At 31.8% G+C, this 20,123-nt stretch overlaps 3 protein-coding genes and 1 long non-coding RNA gene across 6 annotated transcripts; 2 read left to right on the top strand and 2 right to left on the bottom strand.

The window, feature by feature from the left end:
- The first annotated feature begins 2,957 nt into the window (after positions 1–2,957).
- Positions 2,958–4,890, top strand: LOC107947098 (uncharacterized). The gene is made up of 2 exons (XR_005906520.1): positions 2,958–4,005; positions 4,152–4,890. It is a non-coding gene; the product is annotated as an uncharacterized lncRNA (long non-coding RNA).
- A 4,268-nt stretch (positions 4,891–9,158) lies between these two features.
- On the bottom strand, positions 9,159–12,490 carry LOC107947096 (uncharacterized). Of its 3 annotated transcripts, XR_005906519.1 has the most exons (5): positions 12,144–12,413; positions 11,812–11,944; positions 11,604–11,705; positions 9,709–11,573; positions 9,159–9,572 (listed from the first exon to the last, which is right to left on the bottom strand). XR_005906519.1 is itself a non-coding variant. In XM_016881653.2 (3 exons), the coding sequence occupies exons 1-3, from the start codon at positions 12,302–12,304 to the stop codon at positions 11,649–11,651; spliced, it is 351 nt and encodes a 116-aa protein (XP_016737142.1). In that variant the 5' UTR covers positions 12,305–12,443; the 3' UTR covers positions 9,159–11,648. The 3 variants fall into 3 exon arrangements, 1 of the variants encoding a protein (XP_016737142.1); XR_005906518.1 differs by having other exon boundaries at positions 9,709–11,705; positions 12,144–12,490; XM_016881653.2 differs by having other exon boundaries at positions 9,159–11,705; positions 12,144–12,443.
- Positions 9,722–11,944, top strand: LOC107947095 (uncharacterized). The gene is made up of 7 exons (XM_016881652.2): positions 9,722–10,024; positions 10,102–10,268; positions 10,376–10,478; positions 10,639–10,755; positions 10,832–11,002; positions 11,244–11,367; positions 11,446–11,944. Exons 1-7 carry the CDS (start codon positions 9,755–9,757, stop codon positions 11,640–11,642), a joined length of 1,149 nt encoding a protein of 382 aa, XP_016737141.1. The 5' UTR covers positions 9,722–9,754; the 3' UTR covers positions 11,643–11,944.
- A 1,148-nt stretch (positions 12,491–13,638) lies between the features above and the next one.
- Positions 13,639–17,668, bottom strand: LOC107947094 (uncharacterized protein At5g41620). Its single transcript, XM_016881651.2, has 3 exons — positions 16,784–17,668; positions 16,016–16,141; positions 13,639–15,386 (listed from the first exon to the last, which is right to left on the bottom strand). The coding sequence occupies exons 1-3, from the start codon at positions 17,210–17,212 to the stop codon at positions 13,890–13,892; spliced, it is 2,052 nt and encodes a 683-aa protein (XP_016737140.2). The 5' UTR covers positions 17,213–17,668; the 3' UTR covers positions 13,639–13,889.
- Positions 17,669–20,123: the final 2,455 nt, after the last annotated feature.

The following is a 20,123-nucleotide window of genomic DNA, read 5'->3' as shown; positions in this document are numbered from 1 at the left end:
TGCAATTGAAAAAGGCTCCTAAAAATAATTGAAAAAGCTCGACACTGTAATCAATCAATCAATCTATTTTCTGACAAATTTGAAACATCATGTTATGGACTAATGGATACGAATCTGCACCTTTCTTAATGTCAGATGAAAATTCCACCCACTCTATTTCAATCTGCACAGCGATAGACCGATGAATCTCTGGATTAGCTTATGTTTAATTGGAAGCAATGAATATTTCTTTTAAAGATTTTTAATGTTGAGTTAATAAAATTATAATTTTTATTTTTATTCCTATTTGTAACTCTGTTGTAAGCACCTTTCTTACTCAATTTTCGTCATCACAATCTTGTTGTACAGTAACCTCAATCTTCTAAGGTTGGATTTCATGAATATACATATATGATATTTATTACTGATAACCGTAATTATTCTTTTCATCGTAGATATTTTTGGATGAGTCAAGTAGTTGGTCATAAAATATATTTTATTTTTATAAATAAAAATAGACTTTTAAATTACATGATTAAGATAAGTAATTAACATATCAAATCTTGTGATTACAAATAGACCTCCTTCAATCTACCTAGCTGAAAACAGATATTGGGTCTTCTTTTGCACGGCTCATATATGAGTTCTCGCTTAATTTACCTCCATTCCATTACCACTTGCCTAAAAGATTATTAAGCTTCTAAAGTGGCCGATCATGACGATACTTGCATTGTATAGGTGCCCAAATCTCATATTAAGGTAGGGCAACCCTCCCCTATAAATACTATTCTCTAATATTAGGATATATCTCTCTTTTTCACCCTTTCTACTCTATCATAAAATACTGTAACCTTCCTTTTATGACTTTTTACACGCCCAAGTCTCCTACTTCTTCTTTTATGACTTTCAACAATATCAATAAATAAATATATAATGTTAAAATAAATTTATAAATCATAATTATAAAGTGATTGCATCACCAATCAGTTGACTCTTAAGAATAGTTTTTGGGGCAATTTGCATATCAGTTTTATGGTTTATATTTAAAATTTATGATTATCCTTCTTAATAATGTTGTCTCTAAAATTCAACTAAAAAAATGTTGGAAACTCAAAATAATCATTTAAAATGTTATAATAATTAATAAATAGATTTTATCACAGTTAGCATTTAGGTGAAAACTATTTTATGTTAAAAATGTTTTACATTTAAATTTTTTTTAATAATGAATATTGGTAGTGATAATGAATTTATATTTCAATAATGTATGTTCAATTTTTGTATTTGTAATTTTTAATTCTTTTATTTAAATATGATATAAAAGTATGAAAAAAATAAAAATATCATCATCATAATATTAATTATAATTTCAATAAAGCGTATTTCTATAATTTCATAACTCAATTAGTGACTTAGACTAAAACTACTAAGTAATGCTTGAAATGCCCATGTTAAAAACAGTGTTTCTAATTAGATTCATATACGTATATATAAAAAAGATAAAAAAATTTATTAAAAAACAAAGAGTAATATTATTAAAAAATTTAATATTCCAGTTGGAATGTAAATTTACTGAAGAATAGGTGCTTGACTTTAATGTTAGAAAGGAAACATGATAATCGCATTCTCATATCAGAGGTTACAGTGCGAATGTAAAATCTACAAACCAAACTTCCATTGCTTCAATGGCTTTAAATTCTAATTTAAAAAATTAACCAAAATTCAATATAAGTACGGAAATTTAAACCTACAAACCCAAACAAGTAAACCTGTTCTAAGCTCCCACATATTAACAGATGTCATGTTCAACTGCAAGATTAGATATAAACGATAACAAAAAAAAAAGTTCGCAGCATAGATACGAAGTTAATTAATCATGCAAAGAAAATCTGGAAGCAAATATAAAAAAGAATTAAGTGTTTATGAACAAGTAGTGCATTAAATATAAAAAATGTAGGGAATATTGCAAAGCAACGAAGCGATGGGCCCTTCATAAATCATAATGCTAAGAGATTGGTAGGAGCCTCAAGCAAAGGATTATACATTGAACAAAGAAGAATATGAATAAATCTCTCTCTCTCTCTCTCTCTATCTTTTTTGTTGTTGTTGCAGTAGTATTATGATATTTGCTAAATGAAGGTCTTAAAATCACTTTGTAGAATTATTTATATGAAAATATTTTCTTTTAAAAAAGTATAGAAAAAGATGAATGTTGTTGCATTTTTTTTCTTTTTCATTTTGAAGGGTTAAAAATATGTTTCTTGTCGATCGAATTTTAACTCAATTAATATGAAAATTGTTAGCAGTACAAGTGAACATGAGTTTAAGTAAGCTGCAGATGCGTATTATCCTCCTATTTAAAGGTTGAGGAGGGAATATAAGTAGTTTTAAGTATTGTATAAAAAAAGAATAGATATGATCAGAACTTATAATGAAATTATTAAAACGATATTTCTGTTTGTAAGTTGATAAATAATCATCTAATACAACTAACTCAAATCATGTTAAATTAAACTTAAACTTTGATAATTAAAGGTTAAATGCTTCAAGTTGCTTTTGGAAATTTGTTATTGGACTTAAACATTAATAATTGAATATTTTACTTTTAAAATTTAATTTATTGATCTTTCAAATTTTAAAATTAAAATTCAATTATTAATTTGGTCTCATTTTTTTATTAAATTTACTAATGTAATATTTTATTTGATATTTATAAAAAATAACATTAAAATAAACTTAATAATTGAACTTATATTTTGTAATTTTGTAATTTAAAAAAATAGAAAATAAAAAAAACTAAATTTTAAATATACCAACTTACATTTTTTAATAGTAAAATCAAAAGAAAAGAGCTTAAAAAAAACTGAAGATTTAAAAGAAAAAATCTAATTTATTATTCTCTTACTAAAAAAGGATGGCGTAAAATTACACCTAAATTGATTTAATACCAACTCTTCAAACATATCTTAACTGTAATTAAGACTTCACACGACTTAAAATCTCAAAATCAAAAAATTAACTCGAACTTTCTCAAAGACACAGATTACACCCTAGTTTGAACAGAGCCCTTTCTTTATTAGCTTATATAATGGCGTATCCTTCCACTTACGGATCCACCATAGCTGCTATAGCCCGAGTTTGCTTGTCATAATAGAAATAAACGAAGGAAGAAAAAAGCTCTCCACTCTCACCTTTTTCTTCTTCGAGTCTCTCTCTTTGACTGGCCTTTGTGCAAAGATCTTCCTTTTTTAAACAGTCGCTTTCTTTACTCTCCCTTTCCCTTCTTTCTCTTAATTGCTGAAGCAGCTTCCACTTCCACTCGGTTTAACCCATGATCCATTTCAACCTGTCACAGTGGAGAGCAATTTGTATGGCTAATTTCTAACTCACCTATTCTTTTTTGTTTGTGGTTCTCTAGTCTAGGGTTGCATGAGATGAGAGACATGGCTCTTTTTTTTTTTTCAGTTCACAGGTGTTTATATATGTTGTTGTGTTATTTTGTTTTAAAGCTTTGTGATTGATGATCTGATAGGTAAGAGAGAGCTTTCTTCAGTCCACTCATGGGATGGGGATGGGGTTTAATTAGCTGCCGACTCATTCATCCAAATACTGTGTTACAAAACCCAGTAAATGAGTGAATGATGCGGGAGACAAATTGAATCCTAATCTTCCTGTGCTTGGACTGAAGGGAGCTCCCTCCCTCCTTTGCTATTATTTTATTTAATCCTTTTCATAATTTTTTATTTTTATTTCCTCACATCACGATTTTATCAACACCCCAAACGCTACTTTCCTCAAGGTTTTTCATGACAGCCACTGCGAGGTAATGTTGGAATAATATGATCATCATCCTTAACTTTAACTGTAACTTGTTCGTTTGTTGTTCATGGACATTTACATAGATATTCTCAACTTCTTAATGGCGGTGGCTTCTCATTCTTTGACCGGACTACGAAAGTAAAGCATTGTTTTTGCTCTTAAAGGAAATTATGCAGCAGTTTCCTCACTCTAGGGCTGAGGTTTCAGGTTTGTACTCTTTAAAGAACAGTGTTTTTTACCGAAAGAAGTCTCTTTTATGTGAGGTAACTATGAAGTAACTAGCCAACTAGATGTTGTGTTTGGTTCTTAAAATTGGCTGCTGGTTTTTAAATCTCTGAATGATTTTGAAGCAGCTCTCGAGGACTTGGAGTCCAGATGTTTTTAGGGTTTTACTGTGAAGCTGCTGTTGCAGACTTTCTTGTTTAAAGCTCCCACCTAAAAAGGCAACCATATGGGAGGCGAAGCTCTCATAAAGGACACGCTCCACGAAAAAAGCCTTCTTGGGTCTTGCTATCTTACTGCAACAAGTTCCTAGACATGTCTGATGTCTCCCCCCAGTTCATGTGCAATTACACAAATATCCTTTCAGTCGTCTTAAAGTTTTGGGTCCAAGATTTGCAGAAATATGGAAAACTTGTAATTTGTTCTAAAGCTTAGTTTGTTTGTTTTTTTTTTTGTTCAACTAGCTCCTGGGGTAGCTGGTAAAACCAGTCAGAAGGGCATAATCCCAGTTTTGTTTTCCTTGCTGCGCTGAGAAAAACACACATGCATTCAACCAGACATATGATTGAAGCAATAACATCAATGACTGCCGAGAACTCTCAACCAGCTTTTCCTTTGCTAGAGAAACAGTTGATGATAAAATATCAGATTCAAGGATAACATTAAATATAGGATTGTGCTGTTTGTAGTTCTCTTGCCTAAAATGTACTGCGGACTGAGTTGAGCATACCCACTACGAATTTTTGCTGTATGTATTGAATCGGATGCTGAGGTTTCTAGGGCCTAGGGCGATTGTAACTATGATCTGTCTGTAAAGCAATAATACTAAATCGGCCAAGTAGCTAAATGAAAGGCTGCTGGGAATTATTAGCTTTTTTGTTGTGTTAATGGCTTGCTACAGTATTAATTTATAAACTGAATTCACTGCCTGTGATGTTCCCTCGTACAGAAAATGGAAGCTTTTGCAAAAGAAAAAAAATGGCGATTACCGGTTAGGTCATCCCGAAGCTAATGGACGTACAAAGCAGATTTCATCTTCAGTTAGGTCATGTTTTAGATGTGTTTATTTTATGGTTTTTGTAAGTAATAAGTTACAAACTAGTCTGCTGATTGTGCAGTGTTTATATTAACTTTCAAATTGGCTGAGAAAATTTGAGCCTGCTTTCCATGAAACCCTATTTTAACATGGGGTTTTTTGTTCTTTTCCTTGTTATGGGTTCTATCGTCTTGGTGCTTACCCTACAAAGGACACCAGTGAGTTCCCGAGATGGGGGAAGTTACAATGACTTGGTTTAAATTAAGTTATTTTTTCATTAAAAAGGTTCCAACTTCAAATTTTAATTAATGCATATCTCGTATGGATTATCATTTGGTAAATATATGTATTAAAATTTATTTATATTTTATGTTCAAAATAAATTAATGGTCGACTCATTTATCACAAATAGATATGCTATGCTGAATCCATAATGTCAAGTATAATTTTTGCACCATCTTTAACCAACACAAATGTGACATGGTTTTTTGTCATTATTGTATCATAATTATAATCAGATGGAATCATAATTTCCACGTGCTGGTTTCTTAATGGTCCCTCGAGCTGGAAATATTTCTATTATGATTTAAAGAAAAAAGGATGCTCAAAGTTGGGTGTTTATGATGACAAGGATGTGAGATGTTTTGTATTTTAGTTTAATAAGAGCTGAAAGATTGCAGTTTTGGTGTGTGATTAAATGACTGGGGCCTGGATGTTCCAACCCGTTAGGAAAAAGGTTGAGTGTTGATGAACTGTATCCATTAATTTCTTTAACCAAATCTCCAACATCACCCTTTTTTTTATAAAATATAAATATATGCATATGGATGAAACTAATCAGAAAATGATGCCAAACAAAATGGAGGTGAATTGTATTATATATATATATAGCATCTTTGATATATCAAATTAAAAACTTTTTGGACATAACTTGTAGGTAGGCCAGGATTTTTCTGAATAAAGATGAATGTTACTGTACAAGATTCTATTGTAATGTAGAAGGAACATATAAATACAGGTGATGCTAAGAAATTTGTTTGATTATCAAAATAATAAGTTACAAAAATTTATGTTTACATATCCATATCTCTCCTTTCTTTTATATAATATATATTTTTTGATTTATCACCGTATCTATTGGAGCGAGCTTAGTAATTAATTCTCCGTATTCTACATGCATATTAAGGGGTAGATGCTGGCCATGAGTTTTAAAGTTGCTCCGTACTCAAGGCGATGATTGAACATTTGTCCATTAGTTAAGGTAGGAGAGATCCTTACCATCTCATCTAACTCCCATGGTTAAAAAAAAGAGGTGCAATACGAGAACTTCCAAGGAGGTCACCCATCCTAAAAATACTTTCGTCCAAACACACTTAATTATAGAGTTCTGATGGAATCTATATCTATATATATATATTTAAGGGATTTTCAAAAAATATCTATATCTATATAATTTATCCTTGTGTTTAGACATCACTAAAGTCATAATTACTAGGGTCGTAATTAATTACACCCTCTTGTAATTGTAAGAATTTGTACTTTTCCAGATGCTTTTGGCTGATAAAGTGTGATTGTATCATAACTTTTTTATATCGTGTTTGATAGTATAAATTATAATTATTTAATCACATAATTTATTTTTTAATATTAATTACTATAAAAAATAATTAATAATGGTCTAAACAAGTAACAAAATTAAAATCAAATCATCTTATCTAATACATTAGTCGAAAAAGGTAGCTGATAATATGATTACAAATTAAAGAAACAAAATAATAAACATAAGATATAATTTTATCTAATTTCTCTAACATTTCTATATTTGTTAAGTTATTCCCTATGTAATATTTAACATGTAGTCATTAACCTGTTAGTCCCTAGCTAATTTCTTCATCATCTATACTTTTCAAAGTACGGCTCATTCCTATTTCACCTACGAATGGAGTTATGAAGTAAGCAACATACTAGCACAATATAACCTTGTTTATTTTTATCGATAGTGTTGTTAATGTGAGAAATAGTTTTTAAGAATAACAAATGTCCTCTCAAACACATTTCAGAACTTTAAACATCTCAAATCAAAGAGTTTGTGAACCATATTTAGTGCTTGTATTTGCTTTATTCTTTTAAATGGTATTGCAACTCATAATATACTGTAAGAATTTTTTTATTTTTTATTTTTTTTTGCATAATCAACTTTTTGGATTACAAGGTGTAATTTTTAACCTCTTTTGGGATATTTCTCAAATAACATTTCTTTACACTTTAGAATATGAGGCACAAACAAACGTTATAGTCCTTCGATTATAATAGTTTTTATAAACCTAATTTGTAGCTAATTTATATCTCAGTATCAAATATCAAATTAATTTTATACATTTTTTTATAATATTTTGATTACTATTATTCCACAGAAATTATATAAAATATAATATAAAAATTTATAATATAATAATTATAAACCTAATTTGCTATTAAGAAAAAGTTGTATGAAATATTTGAGCTTGTGTGTCCCATAACAAAGCATTTTTTATCCAAGAACAAATGCATAACTATGCTTTCAAAATAATGAAATATGTTTCTTGAAATTAAAATTAAAATATTTTTTTATTATTGTATAAAAACAATTTTTTAAACTTAAATAATATATGTGTCTAAAAAATATTGGGTAATTGGTAATTGTTTGTAATTACTCGCGTAATTTAACTATTTCAAAAGAATTGGAAAGTGTAATTGGGTGATCCAATTACACTCAATTTAATAGAATCCACCAATTACACCGGTTATACAAACATGCCACTCATGTAATTACAAACAATTACACCTAAATTCAATTGCTAAGTGACTTTCAAAACATAATGTGAATTATAGTTATCAAACATATTTAAATGATTTTATTTTTAAATAAAATAAATTTTTTTGAATTTTGTTAATTCAAACATATAATCTAAAAAAAAGTATACGTATGCAAATTAAAGTTTTGTTTTAGCATGGATGAAAGGAACCTTCATTTATTAGACGAAAAATTTGATTTTTCTTTCTGTACTATACATTATATTTAAAAAAAAAAAGAATCTGTAAGTTCTCGACGTCCCGTTTGAGATAGTTCGCGATTTAATGGATAGAAATAAATTTTCAGGCGTTTTCTTTTGTTAAATGATATTTTTGTTGTTTTTTGGATTATTTCTCAACAAAAAAAAAAACAAGTATTCAATGTTATTATTTCAACTTTTGCTAACTTTAGGAGTCAAAAAGATAATACAGAAAGATATGAAATTGTCCAAAGAATCTGCACTTTTTGATAGAAAAACATTAGATATCCAATTGTTAGTCAAGATTATTAATCTTTTGTGATTTACCTTCGATATTTTCAAGTACCCTTTGATTGCATTAACATGCAAAAGTTTGATTAAATATAATTATATTTTCTTTCGCTTTATGATAATTAAGATCTGGAAAGATATATTGCTTCCATAACAATGCACCTTAAATGCCGAATACCCAAAGTCGTGTAACTCCTTTTTCTTCTTATGGAGCTTTTCCTTATATTTGGTTTTTAATTTTTTACACTTGCACCAATACTGCTTAATCTGAGATATGTATGTATTGTTGGTATCTAGTATAGTTACTTATAATTTTTCATCATTCATGTTATTATTTTTTGTATTTATCATTAAGAATTTTTAATTTTTTATTTATGCATGTATGTATTTGTACTCACGGACTTCATAGACTCATTCCAAATGTGATGGGCAGCTACCCTACATCTTATAGGGCATGGCATTGTCCACGACATAGTCTCAGTGGACTATGTGTATTTTTCATTAAAATATTATTATTTTGTTACCTTTTTTTCTTTTATTATCTCTTGTTCATTTAGAACTCTTGTGATTTTTCTTTATAAATAGAGACTACGGACTAGCATTGCTACTTTGTCAATTTATAATGAGATCTATTTTTATTACTCCATTGATGTATAATAAAATTCATTTTACAAATAAATTCTATTTCTTGTTAGTGCTCAACTTAAGTTTCTAGGGGAAAATTAATAGTTTTCCTTGTGTGCAATCGATTCGTGAATTTAGAGGTCAATCTCTATGTATAACAAAATGATTGATATATTGAATATGGGGGTTAAGACATGACAACATTCAAACAAGGAAAAGGAACCTCGGTGCACATAAGGAGACCTTCAAACAAGAAATGATGGAGAAAAGAATTCAAAAGAGGACTGAAATACATTTTGAACCCTTTAATTTCATGTACTAGGTGTACATTATAACTGGTGCAATGGCCCATAAACTTGATATTTTCAAATTACGATTTTCATGGGGAATAATATGCCTGCCTCGCCTGCAGAACCCGCCCCCTAAGGCCCACACCACCTCATTTGTCAATTCACAGCATGCCATGCCATTCTCCTTTTTTGTTTATTCACTCATTCCAAGTTCCATTCAATCAAAAACCATAAAATAACCTGATTACGCACTGGATATTATTCAAATCCAACTAGCACCTGCCAACAAATGAGTGCAGCCCGAAAATGAGAATCCAATAGTCATTTTCAAGGTTTATGACCCTTGGAAAGCGTAATGAACCAATGGGGCTTTAGCACAACAGTATTCTGGTCACGAAAAAGGGATAAGATATACCTTTATTGTGAAAGACTTGAGCCACACAAGGTTTGGGAACTCAAGCATGGAAGGTAAACTGCTGGAGATGTTTGAAGTTGGGCCCTGTGAAGATGACTACCAGCTGGGTTTTCTCATAGGTCAAAGGTTTTGCAATCAAATAAGAAGCAGGTTGGCTGGGGACCTCATTCTTCAAAAACAGCTCCTTCCTTTTGCTCGAACACCGCATGCACAACCGCTGCTCAAAGCACTCTCGGAAACAAACCAGAAGAAGTTCCCAAGATATTGGGCTGAGCTTTTAGGGACTGCAGACGGAAGCGGTGTGCCGGTTCTTGATGTAGTTATCACGAACTGTTAATTTCATCAATATACTGTTCTATTGAATAAAATCACATTCTACTCCTTCATGTGCAGATAATACTAGTCAACTTCAGAAAGGAGATACTCCCATTCATTTCAAAAACAACAATGAATTCAAATGCTGATACTACAGATGACTGTTCTGATGTTCTCATTGTTAGTGATTCAATGGCAGTAGCAGCTCATAATGAGGATGCAAACGTTTCTCTAGTAGGCCACACGTATGCTTTTTGTTTCATGAATACTGTTCAGATTCTAGGAAAGAGTGCAATATGTACGATAAATCAATATCCCGTAACATGCATACGTGTCTATGATGGGTTTGCAGCTATTTGATCAAGGGAAAACTATCAAATGGATTATCCTTCATAGCTTACACATATGCAGGAGAGCTTCCAAGTTGTGCTTTTGGACTTAACAGTCAAGGACTGGTAAAATTTCTTTCATACATCTGAAATCTGTACAGGACCATCTTATACTAAAAAGAGTGCTAAAACAGAAGGCCAAAATATGAACCTCACCATATGTAGATGCCTTCTAAAGGAGTATTATATCAAAAGAAATCTAATATTCCCTTCATACATACCTTAGGCATTCACACTGAATTCAGTACCTCCAGTTGAAGATGAGATTGTACCAGCTGGCATTGGAAGGAACTTTGTCTCTAGAGACCTTCTGGAAGCAACTAGTACTGCAGACGCATTAGCTGTAAGACCCTCTAATGTTTGTTTACTGTGTCGATCAGCCTGATCAGTTAAGGTACTGATAGACGGATTAACCTCAGAGAATACGTTCATCAGAAGTCTCTGTGGGACACAGTTACAATTTAATCGATATACAGAAGCGTATGATCTTGAATGTAGAAACTGCATCAAGATCGCGAGTTTCAGTTCATGAGGTTGGAGCGACACCATTTTTCCACGCAAACATGTATCTCCATCTTCAGGTTCAACAGGTAAACAATAGAACACGTAACAGAAGGAATAAAGGTACCTGACCACCACTGTAATTGTAAGCCAAGTGTGACATTCAGCACGGTAGAGCTGATACTCTCTTACGGCTAGATTTATAAGTGGCTACTGAGCTGAATCTCAAAATTTATTATCACATATATTCTTGTTATTTAGCACAGTCCCAATCAATTATATAGCTCAATTCCATTACATTGAAGCTGAAACCAATGTTTTGAAATAAAGGTACATGATGAAAACTCAATAAGCAGGCAAAAAAGAGCAGCATTTCTACCACAAGGATCAAAAACCGATGTCTTGTCTCTTCTAGGAGATACAGAAGATACAAAATACCCCATCTACATGACAGGTAAAAATTGAAGGATGGAAATGAAGAGCAGCTTCTGTTCAATTGTAATTAACTTACCTTTATTGGTATTACTTTCAGGTCCAACTCTTTATACACTCTGCACAACTGTCATTGATTTGGATGAAAGAACACTTACAATAATTGAAGGAAACCCAAAGTATGGGAAAGTTTCGCATGTCTTTTCGATGTCTTCAAACGAGTTAAACCTCAAATTGGTCAACCATGCTGAATTAAACCTCAAATTGGTCAACCATGCTGAAGGGACTCATCTCTAGAACATGTTATGCTGGTTCATAGAGGCCAACCATGTGACCGTCAATGCAACGCAAGGCAGCAACCTAAAAATAGCGAACAAATTCAGACTCGCATCTTCAGTTCACAATCAAGCTAAGGCTAAGCATAAGAATGACTAAGTCAGGGATGAAGAAACAAGGAAGGCAATACCTTGCCATGGATTTCATATTTGATGGGACCATCTAGTTCAGCTCCTAATGCCATTAATTTTGTTACTGTACTATTAATGTCATTCACTGTGAATGATAAAACTGAAGAGCAACCGTTCTGCATCGCATTATCACTGTCAAACAAAACTCAATCAGAATTATATATTTTCAACTCAAAATTTCCCCTCTTTATTTTCCATTAGAAAAGCTAAGTAAATCTCGGACTACCCAGAATCCAATTTATTTTTGTGTATTTTTCATTAAAAGTTCAAAATCATCAAAGAAATTTATCGAAACTTCCATGAAAGGGAAAGCAAAATGTAAAAGTAGTACCAAGGGGATTGCATGAGAGCAAGTTTGAGAGGACCAGACTGGAGCTCGGCCCACCGAAGCGTACAGACGTTGACGGAGAAGTCGAGCCCTTGTGAGTAGAACTTTGCCGCCTTGGGAACGTCTTTGTGGAGTTGGAGTAACCACCTAAACGACGCCGCCATCTACCTCCCTCCTTCCTTCCAGTTCACTTGCTCATTCTCCGTGCGATTGCTAGCAATTTGGGTTGTTTTTTTCCTAAATGGTGCCCGTTTGCAGCTGCTCAGCCCAAAACATCCATTTGAATGCTATATTGTATATTCCATTTTGAATTTCCCTAAGGCCCAACACTCCACTAAACAATATGGAAAACAGCATTTCTCCAATGGCCTTGGAGTTAAAAAAAAAAAGAAAAAAGTTAAAATATGGTATAAATTTTTGTACTCTCCAAAAAATTAAAATTTAGTTTTAATATTTTTATTTTCAAGAATTTAATCGCTCTACATTTCAGATTTCAAAGTCTAGATCCAACACTATTGTTTCTTTGTTAATTTCAAGTTTATTACAACATTTTTTTACTTACAAGGCTATCAAGTGAATTTTTTTTTTAAATTTTAAAATGTCGCACTAACAAATTTAACAAAGGTAATTTAATAGTTTTAACAAATAGATTTGAATTTTGAAATTATAAAAGTAGGGGATTAAATTCTTGAAAATAAAAATATAAAGATTAAATTCTAAATTTTCGAAGAGTGCAAAAACCTATAGATATTTAACAAAAAAATTTATCACATTTATATTTAAACATGTTAATATTAATTTTGATTTTGACTCGAAAATTCGATTTGATTGATCTGACATATAAAATGAAAAGAATATAAATTTATAATAAACAAACCCATAAAATCCAAGCTCCTAATCAAAAGGAAACCGAAATCACATGAACAATATTCACATGAAATAAACAGATGCACATATATCTTGTTTTCTAATTATTCTTTTACCTTTATTGAACCTTAAAGCTATGCATCAATCGATGATTGGAAAATTTTAATGCAGTTGATTACTTTGGAAGGGGCACAAATTTCATTTCATTCGTAACTACTCACTATAGGCTCGGGAAACAAAGAGAAGATGTGTACGAACGAGATATCCAGCAACAAGAAGAAGGAAAAGGAGGAACTCCTGAACATTTGGCGATCTCAGATGTATCGATATCAATGGTGACTCATTATTTCGATGAATCATTTCTTCAGACAGAAGAAAATTATGTAAACACTTACTCGAAATCTCACTTATCAGATTCCATTGTGGAAGACACAATTTTTCTGAAAAATTCGCCATGATATATCTGATCCATGCATAATATCATGAAAAATGGATACAAATTTTTGACTGCTACTTAGTATCGGCAATAGGTCTGAAAAAATATCTAAAAATATCAAATTTAGATATTTGTACCCTGTCGAAGTAAGGAACCATGGCATATATGTTTGGAATAGATTCCGTTTTGAGAGAGTTGAAAAAGCACTATCTCGTGCACAAATTTCATTTCATTCGTAACTATACTGTGATATTATTAACTACTCAAATATACAAACGTAAAACAAAATTTTCCAGAATTACAGATAGCAACATGCAGATTAAAATGAACCGTGGCTAGTATTCATAGAAAACACTGTTGAACCGAAAAATAAACGCAGAACATCCAGTCCTGTGAGTCAGAGCGAGTTCTTCGGCTTGATTGTTCAAGCGAAAGAACCCTTTGAGCTATGACTTGCCCTTGAATATTTTTAAACGAGAACGTTGTCCTTTGGACCTTGCTTCAAGAAGTTTTGCCTTCAAGGTATTATCCTTCATTGCTGGAGGTAGCTTCGTAGAGGACTCCGGTACGTCCAGATCTGGGGGTGTGAATTTCGTCATCCATTGCCGCACTGGACTAGGCTGGTTCTTCAACAGAGGGTAACTACTAGAAGCCTCACCGCTGTTGTTTTCCACATTTATGTTCCTACCTTCTGTCAATGCTATATGATTTCTTATCAAGTTGTCCATTACGTAATTTGAGCTTATTCCACGTATCTCATCAAGCTTATTCTTTCTTCCCTTGTAACCATATTGAGCAGCTTCATCGTTTTCAAGTTTTTGAGATATTGTTGCTTCAGTGGTGTTCCCTACACCGATAATTTCCTGTCCTGAATCTTCCAACTGGGACTTTTTATTTCCGTTATTCATGGCTCTGGCCATCTTTTCTTCAAACTTAACTTGTAAGCTGGACGGACGCCGGCTTTTAATCTTCTCATCAGATGAAACTTTTTTCTCGCTGTAATGGGTTTGAGCTTCATCTTCATGTGATTTCAGGTCAACACTACTTGGTTCGTTCAGCTCAAAACAATTTGAATCACTGCTAGCAGAATCTTCCTCGTCAAGAACATCTTTACCTACAGTTACAGCCTCGTTTAAAGGAACAGATTCAAGTGACTTCCTGCGATCCTTTTGTGACAAATAATCTGTGCGCTTAGAAACAGAAGTACCAATCGGTTTAGCTTGAAGGAAGGTCTCTATTTCAAAGCCTAATCTGTCTATGGCTGGATTCTGTTCAGCAAAACCAGACTGAGCTTCTTCTAGCTTCATCTGCATCCGCTCATCAAGCCATGATTCAGATATATGAAGAATCAAATGATCATGGTCAGCCACTCCCGTCCATTCTTCATCAGATTTCTGTCTTAGAGTATGCACCTCTTGTTCGTAGCTTTTTATTCCCCTAGCAAACTCATCACAAAGATCTTCCAAAAGCTTCCTTGATTTCCTTTCCCTTTCAAGGTCTTTCAAGGCATTAGAAAGAGAAGCTTTGGCCTCGGACAATTCCCGAGCTAACTTCCGATGTAGATTCTCAGATCGGTTTCTTAACTTTCTTTCATCTTCTAGTTCACCCCTCACCGACTGAACAGCAGCATGAACCCGATCCTGTTCCTTACTCTTCCTAACCAATTTGTCTTCAGCAATCTGCTTCATCAAATCATCAATTTCATGTCGACCTGCTTGCTGGTCTCGAAGCAACTCTTTGATCCTAGCACAGGCATGATCTAGTTCCATCTTCAAAGCTTTTATCAGTGAGATGTTGGATACATGTTGTTCTTCCAGGCTCCAAATACGGTTTAGTACTTTTAGCAGTTCTGTAGATGTTTTGAGATTATAGTGAGACTCACCGATCCTTCCCCTAAAATCTAAGGAACTGCTAGGCGTGACTGCAGGATTATAAGGTGCCACCTGAGAAAGGAGGCAATGCATGTCAAAACTATAGATGGACAGGGAAGCGAAAACCAAGTGGGAAAAACAACCTACTTGTAAGCAAACAATATATGCAATGATTCCTAAGGAGGATGCTATTTGAGAAAGCCATTCCCTTCATTCAATTTCAGCACTGTTGCTCCCTAAGATAGCATGCTATGCTATATATTTCTATGACTGGAGCAAAACATGAAATATATGTAAAAAAGTAATTTAAGACACCACCAGCACCCAACTATGCTATTTATCAAGTTAGAACCTAAATAACATAAATAGTTAAATTTGATTCAGGGACTAAAGGACAATAGTTGGACTAAACCGAGATGAATCAACTTGATCACATGGCTCAAGCTTGTCCTCATACGCTGGACTCCTAACTATCTATCATTCTTCCCTTAGCTCTAAGTAGGAATTCTCTTCGGTTTGCTTGGGGGACTTTGTGACCATGTTTCTTAGATAAGTAGATATATTGTGACTATGGCAGCATTTGCTGCATCTTGGACAATAAAATCTTCATTTTATCCCAAAAGAAAAACAAAACCACCTTTCCTATTCTGCACTTATTCTACAGAGAGTATCACTTTCAGTAGGAAGAAAAGAAAATCTACCTCCATTGAACTGCCATAGCTTGACGGCGATACAGGCTGTAGGGCCTGGTTATTTTTTTCAAACGATCGATGGTGTTTCATCAGTGTTTGAGCAATATGTCTCCTCAAACCGCTTGCACTCTCTGGCTGATATAAGAAACAAAACAGCAAAATCAGTGATAGAAGGCATTGTTACCAGCTCTGATAACCTCCATAACTTATTCTTATAGAAAGACATTGTCTCTTGAAGCCACCAAAGACTGGATTAAATCAACTAATAATTTGATGGATCATCTATTCCGTAATAAGTATCAATTAAATGATTCTCACTCATAATGAACAAACTTTTTTTCATATCTACGCTACACTTGACAAATCCCTTTTTTCCCCTAAATCAAACATAAATAAAGGGCATTAGAAACATAAAAATCTAACCTAACAAACAAGAGACACTCTATAGACCAAAAAGCCATGGTCAAGACTTAGGCATCAAACTACCAATATGGATAATATGAAGACAGAAAATGTAGTTTTATAAAACTTAAACTGTAAACATCATCTCAGCCAAGTTAACCAAAAAACAGGAAAAAAAAAAGAACAAACCGTGACATCATTTACCAAATTCCAGACCCGAAGTTCCAAATCAATCAACATCAATCTCACCAACTAACAGATTAAAAAAACCCTTTAAAAAAGAAAATTAACATACGAGTACAAAATACACATAAAAATACACATACACAACTAACGGAACCAAAAAAAAAAAAAGAAGAGGAGGAATTGCAATACCTGATCAGGGTCAGAACTGGGACAAGGATCATCCAAGTACTGAGAAAAATCGATGGCTTTGTTCTTGAGAAGACTGTTGCGGTGATGGCGTTGGTGGTAGCGACCATTAGTGTTGTTAACACCACCTCTATGCATTTTGGGTTGACTTTGATGATGATGATGATGATGATGAAGGTATTGATGAAACTCCCACAAGGAAGCCGCTAACTTTCTGGCAGAAACAGCGGCAGGAGGATGAGGAAAGATGTAGCTATGATGTGAGAGAGCCTGAGGCTGAGGCTGAGGGTCGTAAAGTTTCCAAGAAGGGCATGGAGTACAGGGCCCCTCTGTTTTGCTATTCCCTACCAATAATATCCTCCGACTCAACTTTTCACACAAATTTTCCTCCTTTTCTGCTAACCCTTCTTCACTTTTTTCTTCCCTTTTCATTTCTCTCTCTACCTCTCTCTTTCTCCTTGGCTTTCAAAAGTGTTTTATATTAAAATTATTTTCTTTTTTCCTTTTTGGCCTCTGGGTCTAGTTTCCACTTTCTAGAGTGAAATTTTGGGGTTTCTTTTTTACTCTGATTTTGGGTTCATCTTTCTCAAGAGAATTGGTACAGTGATTGATCTACCATGGAAGCATGGACAAACAGAAAAAGTTTTGAACTTCGGGAATTTTGTTGGATTACCTGTCAAGCATTTAGTTTGGCCACCCGCCAAATTGTAATTTGCACGAAGCTTGTAGTAAATTAGAAAAAAAGCTTTGATTGACTCTCCTCTTGTAATTTACAGAATAGGTAAACAAATTCCATATTGTGTTTACATTTGGATTTTTATTGACAAAAGAAATACTGATTATTTCGAATAGAAATCTACATCATTATTACTATTATGAATCTTATTGATGTTGAACGGGATAGATAACCACGGTGACTTTTATAGACCAATAATATATCATTCCCAGTTTGCCATTTGCCAACCTTGACTTCTTGCATTTTGCATTTACAGCTGATTGATTTAATTATATTTACACTATAGTTAAAATATGTTCAAGAATTATTAATAATGTTAAATTTATTGGTGTGGTATTAAAAAATTAATATTGTAATGAATCTGAATTTAATAAAATAATTTTAATCGTATTAATAGTTAAATTTAATTTTAAAATTTAAAAAGTAAAAAAATTAAATTTTAAAAAAATATAAAGATTAAATTTTAAATTTATAAATAGTACAAAAACTTATAGTATTTTTTTTAAAATGAGTGCATTAATATTTAATTATATTTCGAGATTAAAAGATATCTTTAGCTTTTTTTTTTGTCAATGAAACTTTCGCTCAATATTAAAAGTATAAGAGATTTTAAATCCGAATTCATCTTAAATAAATTAGTGAATCCAAAATTAAGCTGATGGATAAAGAATTTAATATTTATTAAATAATTTATTGTATTCAATTCTTATAAATAGAAAAAAATAACAATAAAAAATCTACTATTAAAATAAATTTTAATATGACTTCCAAAAAGTGGCAAGGGAAAAGAAAAAATATAAAAACATCAAATTTAGAAATAAATGCATAAATTAGGAAAGGTCTAGTATAACCTTTTGTACCATACTACACTCTAATTACATACCTACCTAATTTGCGGGACCAAAATTAAATGGAACAAGGATTGTTATGGTTAACAATGTAATCATGAATACAGTAAAAACATGGATTTTTACTCTCTCTTTTTTGTGAATATTTCATAATTTAAATGAATAGAAAATTACCAAGGGTGGAACCTAAATCTAATAGTTTATATCTTTATAATTTTTAAAGGGTTAAATCAATTTTTTATAATTTTTAAAGGGCTAAAATATAATTTTATCATTATTAATTTATAATTTTATAAATTATAAAAAAACATAAACCTCTTCATTCAAATTTCAATTGCCATCAAGCATTTATTACAGAAGAGTAAATTGTAAGGGCTGTGAATCCTAACTTGATCATAAGCTAAATTCCTATTTCAGAGAAACATTACAATATTTGGGAATAAGAGAGAAGATGTCAGCCAAGATTGCATAAGATTCTCAAAAGTGATGGAAATCTGGGTTGAGGGCATTGATACAAAGCTTGTTATTAGAATCCAAAATAATATGTTGCTAATGAAGAGAATGTAAACTCTGGAGCCAAGCTTTAAGGTGGAGACTTCGAGTACTAATACAAAGTAGTAAGGATGAGTAAATTAAGGCGTTAACTCCAACAATTACACATTATTGATTGTTTCGGACAAAATAAATAATTTTAACATTAAAATACAAAGAACAAAAAATCATGTGACGGTTAATCTTTAGATTAAGCTCGAGAAGAGGGGTCCATGTTGATGAGTGTGTTGAGATTGTCTAGCTAGAGGAGAGTGAGGGCTTATGTAGTAAAGGTGTGCTTTAGCTTCCTGTCCAATTTTTTATTGAAATAAAGTTAGACTAAACACTTGCAAAATAACATAAATTTTCTATTATTTAAATTTTTTATAACTTTTTAATAAACTTTAATGTTTTTTTAAAATAATATTATATATATTTACAATTTTTTTATAGTTTATTGTAATTATTTAATAAATGTTCAATAATTTCTAAAGTTTTAATATTTTATAATTTTGTTTAAGTTTTCATCAAGTTTCAATAATTTTTATAATATTTTAATAGTTTTTTTAAATAAACTTAAATGCTAAAATAACCCTTCATTAAATAATTTTAAAAATTAATTAAACTATTATAAAATAATTTAAAATCAGTTTAATTTTTTATATATCATTTTCATGTCAACCACTATCTTAACATTTAAAAACCCGTTAAAAAATAGTGAAAAAACCCTAAAAATTTCACTTTTTCTCTCAAAGTCGTCTGCTTCTTTTTTTTTTATTTTATTTTATTTTATTTTGTCTAACTCGTTTTTTTTCTCCTCATTTGCTCTCTATCTTTTCCCCTTTCAATTTGCATATATATTTTGCGAGTATTTTTATTATTTTCATGAGTTGTGATAGATAGATGACGGTTTTTATCGTCGCCAAAACTCCACTCGTCACCAACAGTTTCTCTTTAAAAGTAGGTGGCTCTTCATCGATTTTTTAATCTGTTTCTGTTTTAAAAATATTTCAGAATAATAAATGATTTCACGAGTCAATTTGAACTCTTAAGTTTTATAATTTCTTTGTTTGTTTTCCATTATTTAATAAATCTTCACTTTTATTCGCTCTGGTAGATATTTTGAGAAATTAAAAAAAATCAGTTTTAGAAGCTTTTGTTTGATTTTGTAGTATTTTTTTAAGTATTTCTTATGCGTGTGCTTTTGCTCTTGCAAGTGATTTTGTCC

Source organism: Gossypium hirsutum, chromosome A12, assembly GCF_007990345.1.
Source record: "Gossypium hirsutum isolate 1008001.06 chromosome A12, Gossypium_hirsutum_v2.1, whole genome shotgun sequence".
Taxonomy (NCBI): Eukaryota; Viridiplantae; Streptophyta; class Magnoliopsida; order Malvales; family Malvaceae; genus Gossypium; species Gossypium hirsutum.
Note: the sequence above shows the minus strand (reverse complement) of the source record. Positions and strands in the feature narration are given on the sequence as shown.

What these genes read in the sequence shown, in the direction of transcription:
- LOC107947095 (XM_016881652.2), top strand. Translation starts at nt 9,755, where the DNA reads ATGGAAGGTAAACTGCTGGAGATGTTTGAAGTTGGGCCCTGTGAAGAT. An exon ending in GTACTGCAGACGCATTAGCT is followed by an intron (nt 10,756 to 10,831) that starts GTAAGACCCTCT and finishes GATTAACCTCAG; the next exon opens with AGAATACGTTCATCAGAAGT. An exon ending in TCCATCTTCAGGTTCAACAG is followed by an intron (nt 11,003 to 11,243) that starts GTAAACAATAGA and finishes TTTGAAATAAAG; the next exon opens with GTACATGATGAAAACTCAAT.
- LOC107947094 (XM_016881651.2), bottom strand. Translation starts at nt 17,212, where the DNA reads ATGAAAAGGGAAGAAAAAAGTGAAGAAGGGTTAGCAGAAAAGGAGGAA. An exon ending in CCAGTTCTGACCCTGATCAG is followed by an intron (nt 16,142 to 16,783) that starts GTATTGCAATTC and finishes TTCTTATATCAG; the next exon opens with CCAGAGAGTGCAAGCGGTTT. An exon ending in GCTATGGCAGTTCAATGGAG is followed by an intron (nt 15,387 to 16,015) that starts GTAGATTTTCTT and finishes CTCCTTTCTCAG; the next exon opens with GTGGCACCTTATAATCCTGC.
- LOC107947096 (XM_016881653.2), bottom strand. Translation starts at nt 12,304, where the DNA reads ATGGCGGCGTCGTTTAGGTGGTTACTCCAACTCCACAAAGACGTTCCC. An exon ending in GCTCTCATGCAATCCCCTTG is followed by an intron (nt 11,945 to 12,143) that starts GTACTACTTTTA and finishes TTTGTTTGACAG; the next exon opens with TGATAATGCGATGCAGAACG. An exon ending in AATATGAAATCCATGGCAAG is followed by an intron (nt 11,706 to 11,811) that starts GTATTGCCTTCC and finishes CGCTATTTTTAG; the next exon opens with GTTGCTGCCTTGCGTTGCAT.